The sequence below is a fragment of the Mustelus asterias genome, chromosome 24, assembly GCF_964213995.1.
Source record: "Mustelus asterias chromosome 24, sMusAst1.hap1.1, whole genome shotgun sequence".
NCBI lineage: Eukaryota > Metazoa > Chordata > Chondrichthyes > Carcharhiniformes > Triakidae > Mustelus > Mustelus asterias.
Window position 1 is genome coordinate 36,290,437 of NC_135824.1, and position 13,004 is coordinate 36,303,440.

A 13,004-nucleotide genomic window follows, 5' to 3' on the forward strand; every position below is an offset into this window, starting at 1 on the left:
ACACAGACAGTGACCCAAGCCGGGAGTTGATTCTGAGTCCCTGGCACAGTGAGGCAGCAGTGCTAACCACTGTGCCGCCTAATAGTAGGGTATTGACAAGTGTAGAGGAAGAGAGGAACCTTGGAATGCATGTCCGCTGATCCTTGAAAGTGCATAGCCAAGTAGTTAAGGTGGTCAAAACAACATACGCCCTTTATTAACCAAAGCAGAGAATTTAAGAGCTATTTAGTAACTATATAAAACACTAGCTAGGGTGCAGCTGGAGTACAACATTCTGATCATCGTATGACAGGTAAGATCTGATTGCATTAGAGAGGAGATTTACAAGGATGTTGCCTGGACTGGAGGATGTTAGTTATGAGGAAAGACTGGATAGTTCTTGGTTGTTTTTTCTGTGGCAGACGAGGCGAAGACCTCAATTGAAATACATGAAATGATGAGGGGTCAAGATAGAGTGGAAAGGAAGTCTCCTCTATTCATTGGTTGAAGGATCCATAACTAAGGGCATTGGTTTAAGGTAGGAGGCAAGCTAAAAGGGGGAGGGGTTGGTAAGGGTGTGGAACTTTCTGCCTGAAAGAGTGGGAGAAGATGAAACCCTCCTAACATTTAAAAAATGTTTGCATATGTACTTGGGAGTGCCATAGCAAAGATCAGGAGCTGGAAATGGGATTAGGGTGGATGGCTCCTTAGCAGCAATCGTTCCATGCTGCAAGTGTCTATGATTTTGAAATTTTGCCTTTGCTTCAAGGCAATTTAGAATCCGAATTGACTAAGCAACATAAATGACAAGAGGAAAACAAAATTGAACAGTGTAGTTTCAGAATCCTAAACGGCAGGCAAGAAGACTACATAGCTTTGAATGAAGTAGGATTTCCAAATGACCACATCCAGTTAATCAGAATGGAATATCACTTTAGTCTTTTAACAAGGTTTTAATCATTCACAGCACAGTAACTATACCAGGGAAATAACAAGAGAATACAGTAGAGATTACATCGCAACATAGGAAAGTGATGACAAGCCTGGTCATGCCAAGTCCCAACTTTAGTCACAATATCGAGAGAGGCAGCAAACGGAGACCAAGGATTTTCCTCTAGAGAATGGGAACAGGAGCAGCGGTAATCCGGGTGCACTCTCCCAATTTTGGATGAGACATTAAACTAAGGTCCACTTTGCCTTCTCAGGCGAATGTAAATGACCCCATGGCATTATTTAAAAAGCCAAGAGAAATTCTTCCTGGTGGTCTGGCCCACATCAATCCCTCAATCACAATCTCTCAATCACCATCACCAAACAGATTCCCTGGTCACAGGGTTTTGTGGGTCCTTGCTGCAAGTATATTGGCTGCAGTATTTCTTTACGTTAGAATAGTGACCATACTTCAAATATACTTAGTTGTAGAGAGCACTCAATGTCCTGAGGTTGTAACAGGCACTATACAAATGCAAGATCTTTATTTCTTTCATGTGCACCATCTTGCAGGACAGCACTGGTAAGCGGTATCTATGTAGGTCTACCTCCACCCTTAGATAAGTCAAAGCTCAGAGTTCAAAGGGAAAGGGGAAAAAACACAGAAGAATATTCACTTTCTTTTGGAGAATAAGGAAGTTAAATCCTAATTTTGTACCTTGCTTTTCTACAAAAAGGAAATACGAGAAAAGAATTGTACAATTAGTCAAAAGGGTTATTTTTCACCATATTTTTACTGTTTAATCAGATTTTAAATCACATTTTTTGACTGATCACACCAAGTAACATTCTGCAATTGTGTGATATTGTTTCCTGTTTACTGTACACAAACAGTTCTAATGTAAAACTCATCCTAAATTCCATGCATCCTTCATTGCTACTCTTTGTTGTAAGTTGCTCAAAAGCAACAATGAACTCCTGAAACTAAATCTACTGCAATCAGAGGTTTACAGTACATTTAAGGCTTTGATTTGTTTGTTTAGTAGTGTTATTCCTAATGTCTTGCATTATTTATGCATATTTAAATGCGATTCCAGTGTCAAAATCATTACCTCAAATCACTGCTAGTTCCAACTAAAATTAGCAAATTACATCTGTTCCTGTACAAAATACAGGTGTAAATTTATGAAATTTAAATGGTAACAGATTTTTAAAAAGTTGGATGTTAGGTAATCTAGAATAAAAAGAGTTACATCCACAAATCAAACACATTTCACAGAATAAAGCTATCAAATTAGGCAGTTATCACATTTATTCTCAACACTTTTTGAAACAGAAGATGCTTCTATCACCTTGAAAGGCATCATATACAAACACTGCAATTTATGAAGGTACATCCAAAGCTCAGTTATTTTAGGAACAGTAACTTCAGAGGAGAATGCAATCGAAAAGTATTACATTACCTATCCTGAAAAATAATACACATCAAAACTTTAAAACAGTCAAAATAGTTCATAAATTTACACACTGGTGAAAAAAATGTTTCCGGCTACCTGCTGTGTTCTGCACCATTAGGGATATACTTGAGGTATTGTTTCACATCTGTAACATGGAAAAAAAACCTCCACAAATTTTGGAATATTTAAGACCATTTACAAAAGAACTCGTGTTCATTAGCAAAAGAAGTGGAAATGTTCTTTCCAAATTCACTCAGTTTTACAAATACTGTACAGTACTTTGAGACAGTTAGAAATATCAAGAATGTGATAAACATTCAGATCACATTCTTCATGTTGGGTCGATCCTTCAATGAAGGGCTGTTTTATCTATGAAGCCACAATCACATGACCTGTCATGTCGTTACGTTATATTAAAAAAAAAATCCAGTTTATAAACCAGTTGCAAAACTAAAATCAAAAGTCTGAGACATATAAATGTCGCCAAAAAACAAATTCGATCCCTCTAACGAATCAACTACAACTTTTAAGGAATACAGGAAACGGATGACAGGATTGATAACCGAAAAACTGCTTCAAAATTACAGTAGGTGAACATTATTTAATGTGCAAGGTACATAAATCACATGAGTTTTCCTGGTATAAAAGAAACTGAGATTTTGTTCAGTGTTTCAAATAAAATCAGCCTGAAAGTTGGTAGCTTCTGTATTGTTGAAAGCTAGTTATCCAGTTAAACCATGTGCAAATTACTTCACAGATCAGTTCTTCCATTCACATTTGCAGAGGAAACATCCGCACAATAGTCCTCAAGAGATGGGTATTTCATGATCTATGAACTGCTTCAGTCTTTCCACATACTGTGCATAAAGCTCAATATCATTATGTCCAGCTCCCTCGATCCACAGGGGCTCTACCGCTCTTGGACATTGCTCGTACATTGCAAGGCCATGGGAAAAATCAATCACCTCATCCGCAGTGCCATGAATCACCAGCACAGGAGACGACACCTTGGTTATCTTGTCAATGCTGAAAGAGATGAAAAAGGTTGAGAAATAAAAGCAGTGGTATTCTATTAAAACAGTAGAGATGTTTATTAGTCTAATAGTGAGCATCTATGCTCTCTCTAAACAATCCGTTATGTACTGGGCAGGGGACAAACAAGTCATACACAAGGAGTGGGAGTGGCTCCTTTAAAACGTGCATGCATGGTAGTCTCAACGGAATTGTGCAGTGCAACAGACCCCATCCAGCAAAAAGACATCAGAGGAAACAATCGTCAGGACAATCAAAAGATGTAATACAACTTTAATTTTTTTAAACTTAATTCCCAAAACCTGCCCAACTTATGAGAGATCAGTCAAGGCTTGGTGGTTATCATTCTCACCTGAATCAGCAGATTGTGGATTTATGAACCAGTCCAAAACTTGAGCACATATCCAGGTTTTATACCTAACTGAGGAGACGCTCTGAAGTGGAGATAAAAACCCTCCGGCAACATTCACACAGCAGGGCAGTCCTGATATTATAGTCAATATTTATTGCTTGGCCAACATCACAAGTCAGATTACCTGGTTATTTATATCAAAGTTGTTCCTGTACAAAAATAAACTGCTATGCTTTGCTCCATTGCAATAGTGACTAACACTTCAAAACTACTTCATTGCTTTGGAGTATTCTGCTGAAAGGTGCTACTTAAATGCAGCTTTTGAATCTAATAAATGAAGCAAATGGCGGAAAATGCAAGGTATGCTTAATTCTGTAGAAAACTTTTTAATAAGAGTTAGATTATCTCATTTTTCAATGTTGTTAATACAAACTGCTATTTTATATCTCTTGGTGAATATCATCATTGAAGTGAGATTTAAAACTCTGTCTTGGGTGTATTAAAGCAATGTTTCCAATAAAGTGGGCACTGGTCACATGCTGATAGTGCAAATGTAGCTAATTACATTTTTATTAGTTTAAAAAACATTACAGGAACACAGGAGTAAGCCATTCAATTCTCAAGACTATTCAGCCAATTACATCATGTCTGGCTTATATTTCACCCTTGTTTGCCTTCCTGTGGCTCTTGATCCCCTTAACCAACAAAAAAAAATTGACTTCTGGCTTGAAAGCCATAGTTTTGCCCACTCAATCTGTCCACCCCCAAGTGTAAATTCCTGCTCCCATCTACATTACTTACTCTGCACTTCAGCCTAGTCCTATCTGCAAACTTGGATATATTCCATCATCCAAGTCATTGAGAAACATACTGGAAAAAATGAGGTCCTGGTACAGATCACTGGGAAAGTACCAGTTGTCACATCCTACCAAAGTACAATATCTCCACTAACCCTCGCCACCCTACCCACCCCACTGCACACTGAATCCGAATTGATAACACTGTTGGATGGATGAACCCAATGATCATACTGTTACGCCATTTATATCAGTTTTGTATATCTGCTGGCAAAATGGCAAGATGTGTGTTTATTATTGAGTGTTTTCCATCTTTGGTTAGTGTCTGGTGGCCAGATGGTTCTTCAGTAAATATACTGAATGTATATTTAACTGCATCGTGCAAGTATTTGTAAGGTGCTTGCTACTAAAATTATGTAAAATGCTGTTGCCATAGCTCCACTTTGTGGGTAGTTAACAATCTCTACTGGTTTACACTGCATTAAACTGGCATTGTTTCATGACTGTGCCTTTCTCCCAGTTCATATTCTGCAGTTTGAATTCCATTGTAATTATACATTGAACTCTCCCAGTTCAGTTTATTTTTGGCATCAACTCTGTTTTCACAGCAAAGTGCTTAATCAATTTAATGTTGAACAGAGATTCTGGTATTTCTGCCAGAGAACCACGGCAGTTAGTTAATCTCTGCTCTTCCAGTACATAACTCAGCACTGTAACTTCCAAAACAACACAGCCACTGCAGTCCTCGGAACCTTTTCTCTCAACGTATTGCTCTATTGTTGAAGAGTGAAACCAGTTATTCTTTAGTGACTGTACTGCATAACACCTAACACAAATTACACACTAACATGGAAATGCAGAGATCTCCTATTAAGTAAAACGATATGCAGTTTAAATATAGAAGGGTTATAGCTGGGAATGCACAACGTATTTTTCTGTTACGAAGATGGAGCTATGTTCCTTTAAGATCAGAAAATGAGTCTTAAGCCATTGGTTATTGAGGAAACAGCAAAAATTTAAAAAATGCTTGCAAGTTTCAGGCTCTAAGCTAAATGCATTAATCAATTGACTTTTTAAATAATATTTTGGCACCCACAATGCCAGACAGCCAAGTACATACTGGATTGTAATAAATCATCAAATTTCCTGTGGCATATTCACTGACTGACATTTCTTTGGTTTTCGCAGTGAAGGGTAGAGAGACTCTGAACATGGTATTGGATTAGCAACCCAGCGGGAAGATTTGAGAGCATGGAGTGCTTCCAGATTAATGAACAAATTGGATTACTGCAATAATGTCCTTAAAGAAAGGGACCTCAACCCCTACTGATTTGGTTTACAAAAACTAGATTGGCAGGGTGGCTGGACTCCACTATACAGAAGTAGAAAAGAAGAATACAATGCATAAAGGAGTGAATGTGTTGGGCAGTACTAAAGAAAGTAGTATCACCGGCATGGTGGCACAGTGGCTAGCATTGCTGCCTCACAGTGCCAGGGACCCGGGTTCAATTTCCCGGCTTGGGTCACTGTCTGTGTGGAGTCTGCACGTTCTCCCCGCGTCTGCGTGGGTTTCCTCCGGGTACTCCGGTTTCCTCCCACAGTCCAAAGATGTGCAAGTTAGATGGATTGGCCATGCTAAATTGCCCCTTAGTGTGGGGAGGACAACAGGGGTTACATGGGGTTGTGGGGTTAGGGCCTGGGTGGGATTGTTGTCGGTGCAGGCTCGATGGGCCAAATGGCCTCCATCTGCACTGTCGGGATTCTATGATTCTATATTAGAAAAGAGCAGACTAGGAATGACTATGATAACACAGACAGGTTCACAATGCATGTTTATAATTGCACAAAGTGCAAATAAGATTGATAAGCTACAATCTTAAATAGCCATATGGAACTACGATGTAGTGGCAACAATAGAAACGTGGCTTAAATGCGATAAGGACTGGGTGCTGAATATTCATGTATACAAAGTGTTCAGAGAAGACGGAAGGAAAAAGGAGATGGCGTGACAGTACTGGTTAGCGAAGACTTTGTAGTGTTGGAAAGAGAGGATGTCCTTGAGGGGGCAAGGACGGAATCCACTTGGTTGGAATTGTGAAGCAAAAAGGATATGATCACACTTCTGGGGGGTCTTCAATATGCCTCCAACTAGTAAGAGGGAGAGATAGAGTAACAAACCTGCAGGGAAATCACAAATGTGCAATAACTATAGAGTGATTATAATGGGGGACTTTAAATATCAATAGGAATAGTGTTAAGAGTAAAAGGGGAGGAATATCTTAAATGTGTAAAGAGGAATTCCTATCACCGTTGCTTTTTATTCGATGTGCAGTTTGCTATTGTAATACAGAGTAACACTTCAAAATTTGCTGTTGATACCAAATTTGAGAGATGTGGTAAACAGTGAGGATAATACCTTTTGACAGGATATATATAGGCCAGTGGAATGGGCAGACATTTCCCGGTGGAATTTACATTATTTGAAAATGTGAAATATTTCTTTAAACCTTCACCTGGGTTCTCTACCGTAACAGGTTTTAATTTATTTACTGTAGCCAACCCCTCCCTCATTCCTGCATATTTAATTTAAACTTCAGTACTCCAGCTTTGGATTTGATCTATGTCACTCTCAAACTCGATATGAAATTCCAAAATATTATGATCACACTTTCCCTAAATAACTATTGCTATGAGATTATTAATTGACTCTGTCTAATTACACAAAACAATATCTAAAATAGGCTCTTCCCTGGTTCATTCTGCAATGTATTGTTCTCATAACCTGACTTGAACCCATTCCATGAACTTGTCTTCCAAATTATTTTTGCCAATTTGATTTGTCTACTCAACAAGATGAAATTCCCCACAATTATTACATGCTCCTCTTATTTCGTGACTATACTCTGTTCAACAGTGCAGCTGCCGTTAGGGGAGCTCATAAACTACCGATGTGTTCTGCTCCCGTTATTTCTTATCTCTGCCCACAATGATTCTACTTCCTGCTCTTCCAGGCCACAATCCTTCCTCAGTCCTGTCCTTTTGATAACCATTATTATTGTGGCTAACCTCATTCTTTTTCCATTTTGCTCATCTTGTGATATGAAGTATCCCTGAATATTTCATTCCCATCCTTAGCTATCAAGGAACCACATCTCAAAAATTATTAGATCAAACTGGTTTAATCTCTATTTGTGCCATTAATTCATTTATCTTTGCATAAATGCTTTGGGCATTCAGAGAAAGTTTATTTAATTTAAACATTTTACAATCTTCCCCTGATTTAACTATTACCCTGATGTACTATCTCAGTTGGCTAGATGGCTAAAGGTATCATGCAGAATGATGCCAATAGCACAGGGGGTTCAATCCCTGTATTTGCTGTGGTAGTTCATGGAGGCCTACCTTCTTACCTTGGCACATGCTTGTAATGTGGAATGATGTCCTTTAGATTATATAACCCATTGTCTCTCTCTAATGGAAAGACATACACAAGGTCCTTTCATTGAACATACAAATTAGGAACAGAAAGCCACTTGGTCCCTGGATTCCGCTCCACCATTCAAAAAGATCATGGCTAATCTGATTGTAACCTCAACTCCATATTCCCACCTATCCTTGATAACATTTCATTCCCTTGCTCATCAAGACTCTGCCTTAAAATATTCAAAGACTTCTTCAAATGTCTTTGGAGGAAGAGATTTCCAAAGACTCTTTACCTTCAGAGAAAGAAATTCTCTTATCTTAGTTTTAAATGAACTGTCCCATATTTTTAAGCAGTTCTAGATTCTTACACAAGAGGAAATATCCTTTCCACATTCACCCTGCTAAAACCGCTCATGATCTTGTATATTTCAATCAAGTTCTTATTCTTCTAAACTCCAGTGGATAAAAGCTCGGCCTATCTAATCTTTCCTCATATGAATAACCTGCCCATTCCAGGTAATAGTCTAGTAATTCTTCTTTAAACTGCTTCCAACGCATTTACATCCTTCCTTAAATACTATACACAGCATTGCAGATAGGAAATAATTGAAGCATAAACTCCATACTTTTGTATTCAATTCTTGTTGCAATAAACAATAACATTCTATTGACTTTCCTAATTATTTGCTGTATCTGCATACTAACCTTTGGTGATTCATGCACTAGGATGCCAAGATCCCTCTACATTTCAAAGCTCTGCAATCTGTCCTCCAGTACTGTACCTGGAATCCTCCATACCTGTCAGATTCTCAGAGCGGGATTTTCCGGCCGTACCCGCCCCAAACCAGAAAATCCCATCAGAGATCAACGGACCTTTGCATGGTCTGCTCCTCGCCCACTACGATTCCCGTGGCGGGTGGGACTGGAAAATTCTGGTCTCAGTCCCACCTTCTTGTCCTTGACCATAAAGCAAACCTGTAACACATCCTAACCTACAGGATGGGCCTGCATATGGATCAACATGTCCAGGTGGAGGCAGGGCCATTGAATATTTTTAAGTCAGAGAGAGATAGATTCTTGACTAACGAGAGAATCAAAGGATAATGAGTAGTAAGTGAGAGTGTGGAGTTGAGGCTACAATTAGATCAGTAATGTTGTTAACGAATGGTGGAGCAGGCTCAAGGGGCCAAACAGCCTTATTCTAATTCATATGCATTTCTCATTTGTGACTTTGCTTGGGGCCATTTTGATGTTGTGGCCGGAAACTCAATTGGGAAGACATACGATTGGAGTTAAAGGAATAATGGGATTTAAGGGGTGACGTTCTAAGGAATTTTGATATGGGGGGGGAATAGTGACGATATTTTTTAAAGGGAGGGGTTGATAGCTGAAAAAAGGGATTCATATTACTATATGAGCTAACAACAAATTGTATTTTATATAGCACCTTAAACATAACAAAACTTCCCAAGCTGCATCAGAGGGGGTTATAAGCAAAATTTGGTAACAAATTACAAAAAGGGATATGAATGTAGGAAGTTAAAAGAAGTAGGCTTTAAAGGAGCATTGGAGCATTGTCAAAGAAGAAAAATATGTAGTCAGGAGGAGAGTTTAGGAATGGAATTCCAGAGCTATGGGCTTAGGTAGCTGAAGGCATAGCCACCAAAGGTGGAGTAATTAAAATTGGGGAAGCTAGTAATTGGTGCAGTAAGAGGGCCGAGGAAATTACAAAGACGTAGAGAACAAGGCCATGGAGGGATTTGAAAACAAGGTTGAGAATTGTAAAATTGAGGCACTACTTAACCAGAAGCCAATGCAGATCAGCAAGCACAGGGGTGATCGGTGAACAGGACTTGATGCAGGTAAGGAACTAAAATGGCAACAAGAAAATAAAGTTGGGTGGTCAGCAGTGGGCATAGTGTCAGGAGGAGGAGCAGCTGGGTTGCATAGTGCAAGTAAGGCCAGAAAGAGAAATCTGAGGAGATGGGAGGAAAGCTAGAGAAACTCATGCGCTCGGGACCAGGGCAAGTAGGCTGACTTAGTGAACAAGGGGAAGCTGGAGAAGCAGCAGACACAGCTGAATGTCTCAATTAAGCCCTTGCAGTTGTTGGTGAAGAAGCAGATTTAAGGAGAAAAGCTAGGTATTTGCTCTCCGGCGTGACCTTGGGACACAGGGTGTTTTTGGCAGTAGTGTTAGAGGTGATGAGTCACTTGATTGGAAGGCACAGTCGTGTTACTTAATGTCAAGAGGTCTGCAATTATAACGTAACCAGTACAGTTCTTCCACTACATCATTCATTTAGATGATCTGTACACAAAGGCCATAAGTGCTCGATGCGTTTCAATATACAACATATTATTTTGCTGCTAAGATGGAGTTATCTTTTTAATGTCTTTTATTGTTTTATTATTAATTATTGTCTCAACTAAATACAGACTCAGATGAATAAGAATTCAATTATTTGGTGAAGGAACTGTGTAGGAGTTTAACAGCTCTTCTGGCTGCAGGGCAGAATCTAAGATGAAATGTCTGGCTTTCGTTCTCCTCTCTCCCCTCCCACCACCTCTCAGAGTGATTGTTATCATTAATGTTTAAGTGATGCAGGATATTGATTGTCTGCAGTCTGCTAACACATTATCTTCTGTTGATGGCTGAATTTCACCATTTATTCTAAACAACTGGTTATTTTGCAAAATCAAAAACGTATATGGAAAGAGATGTTTGTAGTATTTGATTCAAATAATGGAAGGAATTTGCCTATAATTTTGACCAAGAGTACCAGACTAAGAAGTGTGCGTCTCATGACAGACAGGAAATTAATTACAGGTTTGGGGTTTTGTGTTACTAGCCACTCTCCTGGGGCACTGATGAACGAGAAAACAGAAAAAGAAATTGATGTAGAACGGCAAATATCATAACAGATCATTTGTGGCAATGGCCCACAGTTAGTTGGAGACTTTAGGAAAGGATTATTATGCAAAGCATTAAAGGACACAGGTTTCTCAGCATTGGGGCAGCCATAGGTCAGGGAGCACTGGGAAAATGGTCCAGTGTCTGGGAATATTGGGATGGGGCACCAGGAACTCATGGTATTGGACAGGTTGACAGGGTGGGGTTTTAGGAGTTAGTAGAATTTTAGGCTGAGTGACTGGGTCTTGGGATCACTGGGAGGAAGATAGGCTGTTCACACCTTGCAAACCATCAGAATGCAACTTACATATATTCCTGCCAGTCAGCCTCCTGAAACATCTCGAGTCTTCAAGTATCTTCCCCATTGTGTGTTGATTCCTGACACTACGGCTGGTATTTTCCCACTGATGGGAAAGACTAAATCCAGCCCCACAGCCCTGATCAAGAACGCTCTCTAACTGATCTGAGGTTCACTATTTATGGAGAGTCTGAAATAAAAGTCCACCATGGAGATACTAAAATAAAATAAAATCTAGTTTACCTCCATCAGTGTAGATGTTAATTTGGAGCACAGCTTATTTTATCGGTATAGGATGGATGCAAAGCAATTTGACCAATGAGGTGAAAAGAATTTTCAGATCAACGGAGTGACGTCCATGTTAATGTTTTAGATTGTTTCCTGATAAATTTTTTAATGATTTTTTTATAATGCAATATGTGGGTATAATAGATACATGCTACTTTTCCCACTGTTCACAGAGTTCCTGATTATTGTGTTTAATACAGCTGGCAGAAAGATAACAGGGGAAAAATACCCTCTTATTTTGAAAAGATGTTCCAGTAGATTTTTAAAAGGTAGTTCAATAGATTGAGGCAACGTGGTAGAATTTGTGTTGTGTTTTTTATACTTTTCCAATTCAATCAAATCAAGTCCAATTCAGAGTCTCAACAAGTTGAGACATTTCCGATCCAGGCTGACAAGACAGGGCAGCCTTCACACCTGTCTTGGGCCTGATCTACATGAGCCAAGTGATTGGAGGAGGGGGAGGTTTCCTCCTCCAAGGCTTGATCTCATTTGTATCTTAGCCAAAAGGCCGAGATGCCGCTTTAAAAAATTGCTTCCATATGAATACGAAGCTTAAATGTGACCCAATGGCCTCAACCAAGTGCAGCATCCTCTTCATACTACACTTGATCTTAGCCAAAAGGCCGAGATGGTGCATGATTAAAGTTGTCTTCTTTAGATATGAGAAGTATAATATTACCATACAAAGTAGGCATTACAAATTTGGAGGTAGAAATTCGCCCATTAGGAGCACATATTAGGAATTCGGAGATTGAAGGTGAGTACACCCTGCCACTTTTTCACTTGCTGCACAAGTTCACAAAGTTTACCTACTCTTATCTCTATTATTTATGATTAGCTTCCTGAAAGAGAATTTTAAAAAGTTGTAATAAAAACCTCACAAATCATAAAGAATTGAGGTCATCACCTGACAGGTCATTTGATGGCTTGAGTAACAAGATTTCACAATGAAATCCAAATCTACAGTGAAACAAAAATAACACAGCCGCTTCAACATTATCCTCATGCCCAACAGGTGGGAAGACTAAATGCTTTATAGCAAGAAATGTGCCCCCAACTCTCTACTTAAATGTCCATTGTCCAGGCCAACAGGGCTTCATGTCAGAGGAGTCTTCCACCATTTATACAGCACACTACTCTTAAGTCTTAAGAACACTATGTAGTTTCCTGGTGCAACTAACAACAAAGAAACAAAGCTGGGGGGAATTTGTTCTTTACTATAAGTAAAGTTCAAATCTTTTTAAGTCTCACACTGCTGAGATACATGGCTGCTGAATGTCTTATCTGTGTCAGGGAAAAGGTATCTGTTTTGACCTTGCTGCGAATTCTACAGTAATGAGAGGATGAATCACAGAATTAGAAATTCAGGGCACGGAAAGAAGCCATCTGGCCCATTGTACCCCCAATTTCAAAACCCCCTCACCCCTGACTCACACTTGCTGGTCCCAAGCCTCCATGCAAGAATCTATTCCCCTGTTCCCCTCCCTTATGCCTGGAGATTAACAAGGAAAACCACTGACCTTATACACAACTGCAC

The 13,004-nt window shown here is 39.3% G+C and overlaps 1 protein-coding gene across 2 annotated transcripts in view; it reads right to left on the reverse strand.

The window, feature by feature from the left end:
- Window positions 1-902: 902 nt before the first annotated feature.
- Window positions 903-13,004, reverse strand: part of abhd17c (abhydrolase domain containing 17C, depalmitoylase) — a 79,481-nt gene continuing 67,379 nt past the window's right edge. Inside the window, exon 3 of one of the 2 annotated variants that reach the window (XM_078241551.1) lies at window positions 903-3,392. In XM_078241551.1, coding sequence (XP_078097677.1) covers window positions 3,173-3,392 — 220 coding nt within the window. In that variant the 3' untranslated portion in view covers window positions 903-3,172. The remainder of the gene's footprint in view (window positions 3,393-13,004) is intronic. The other variant, XM_078241552.1, reaches the window with a different exon arrangement.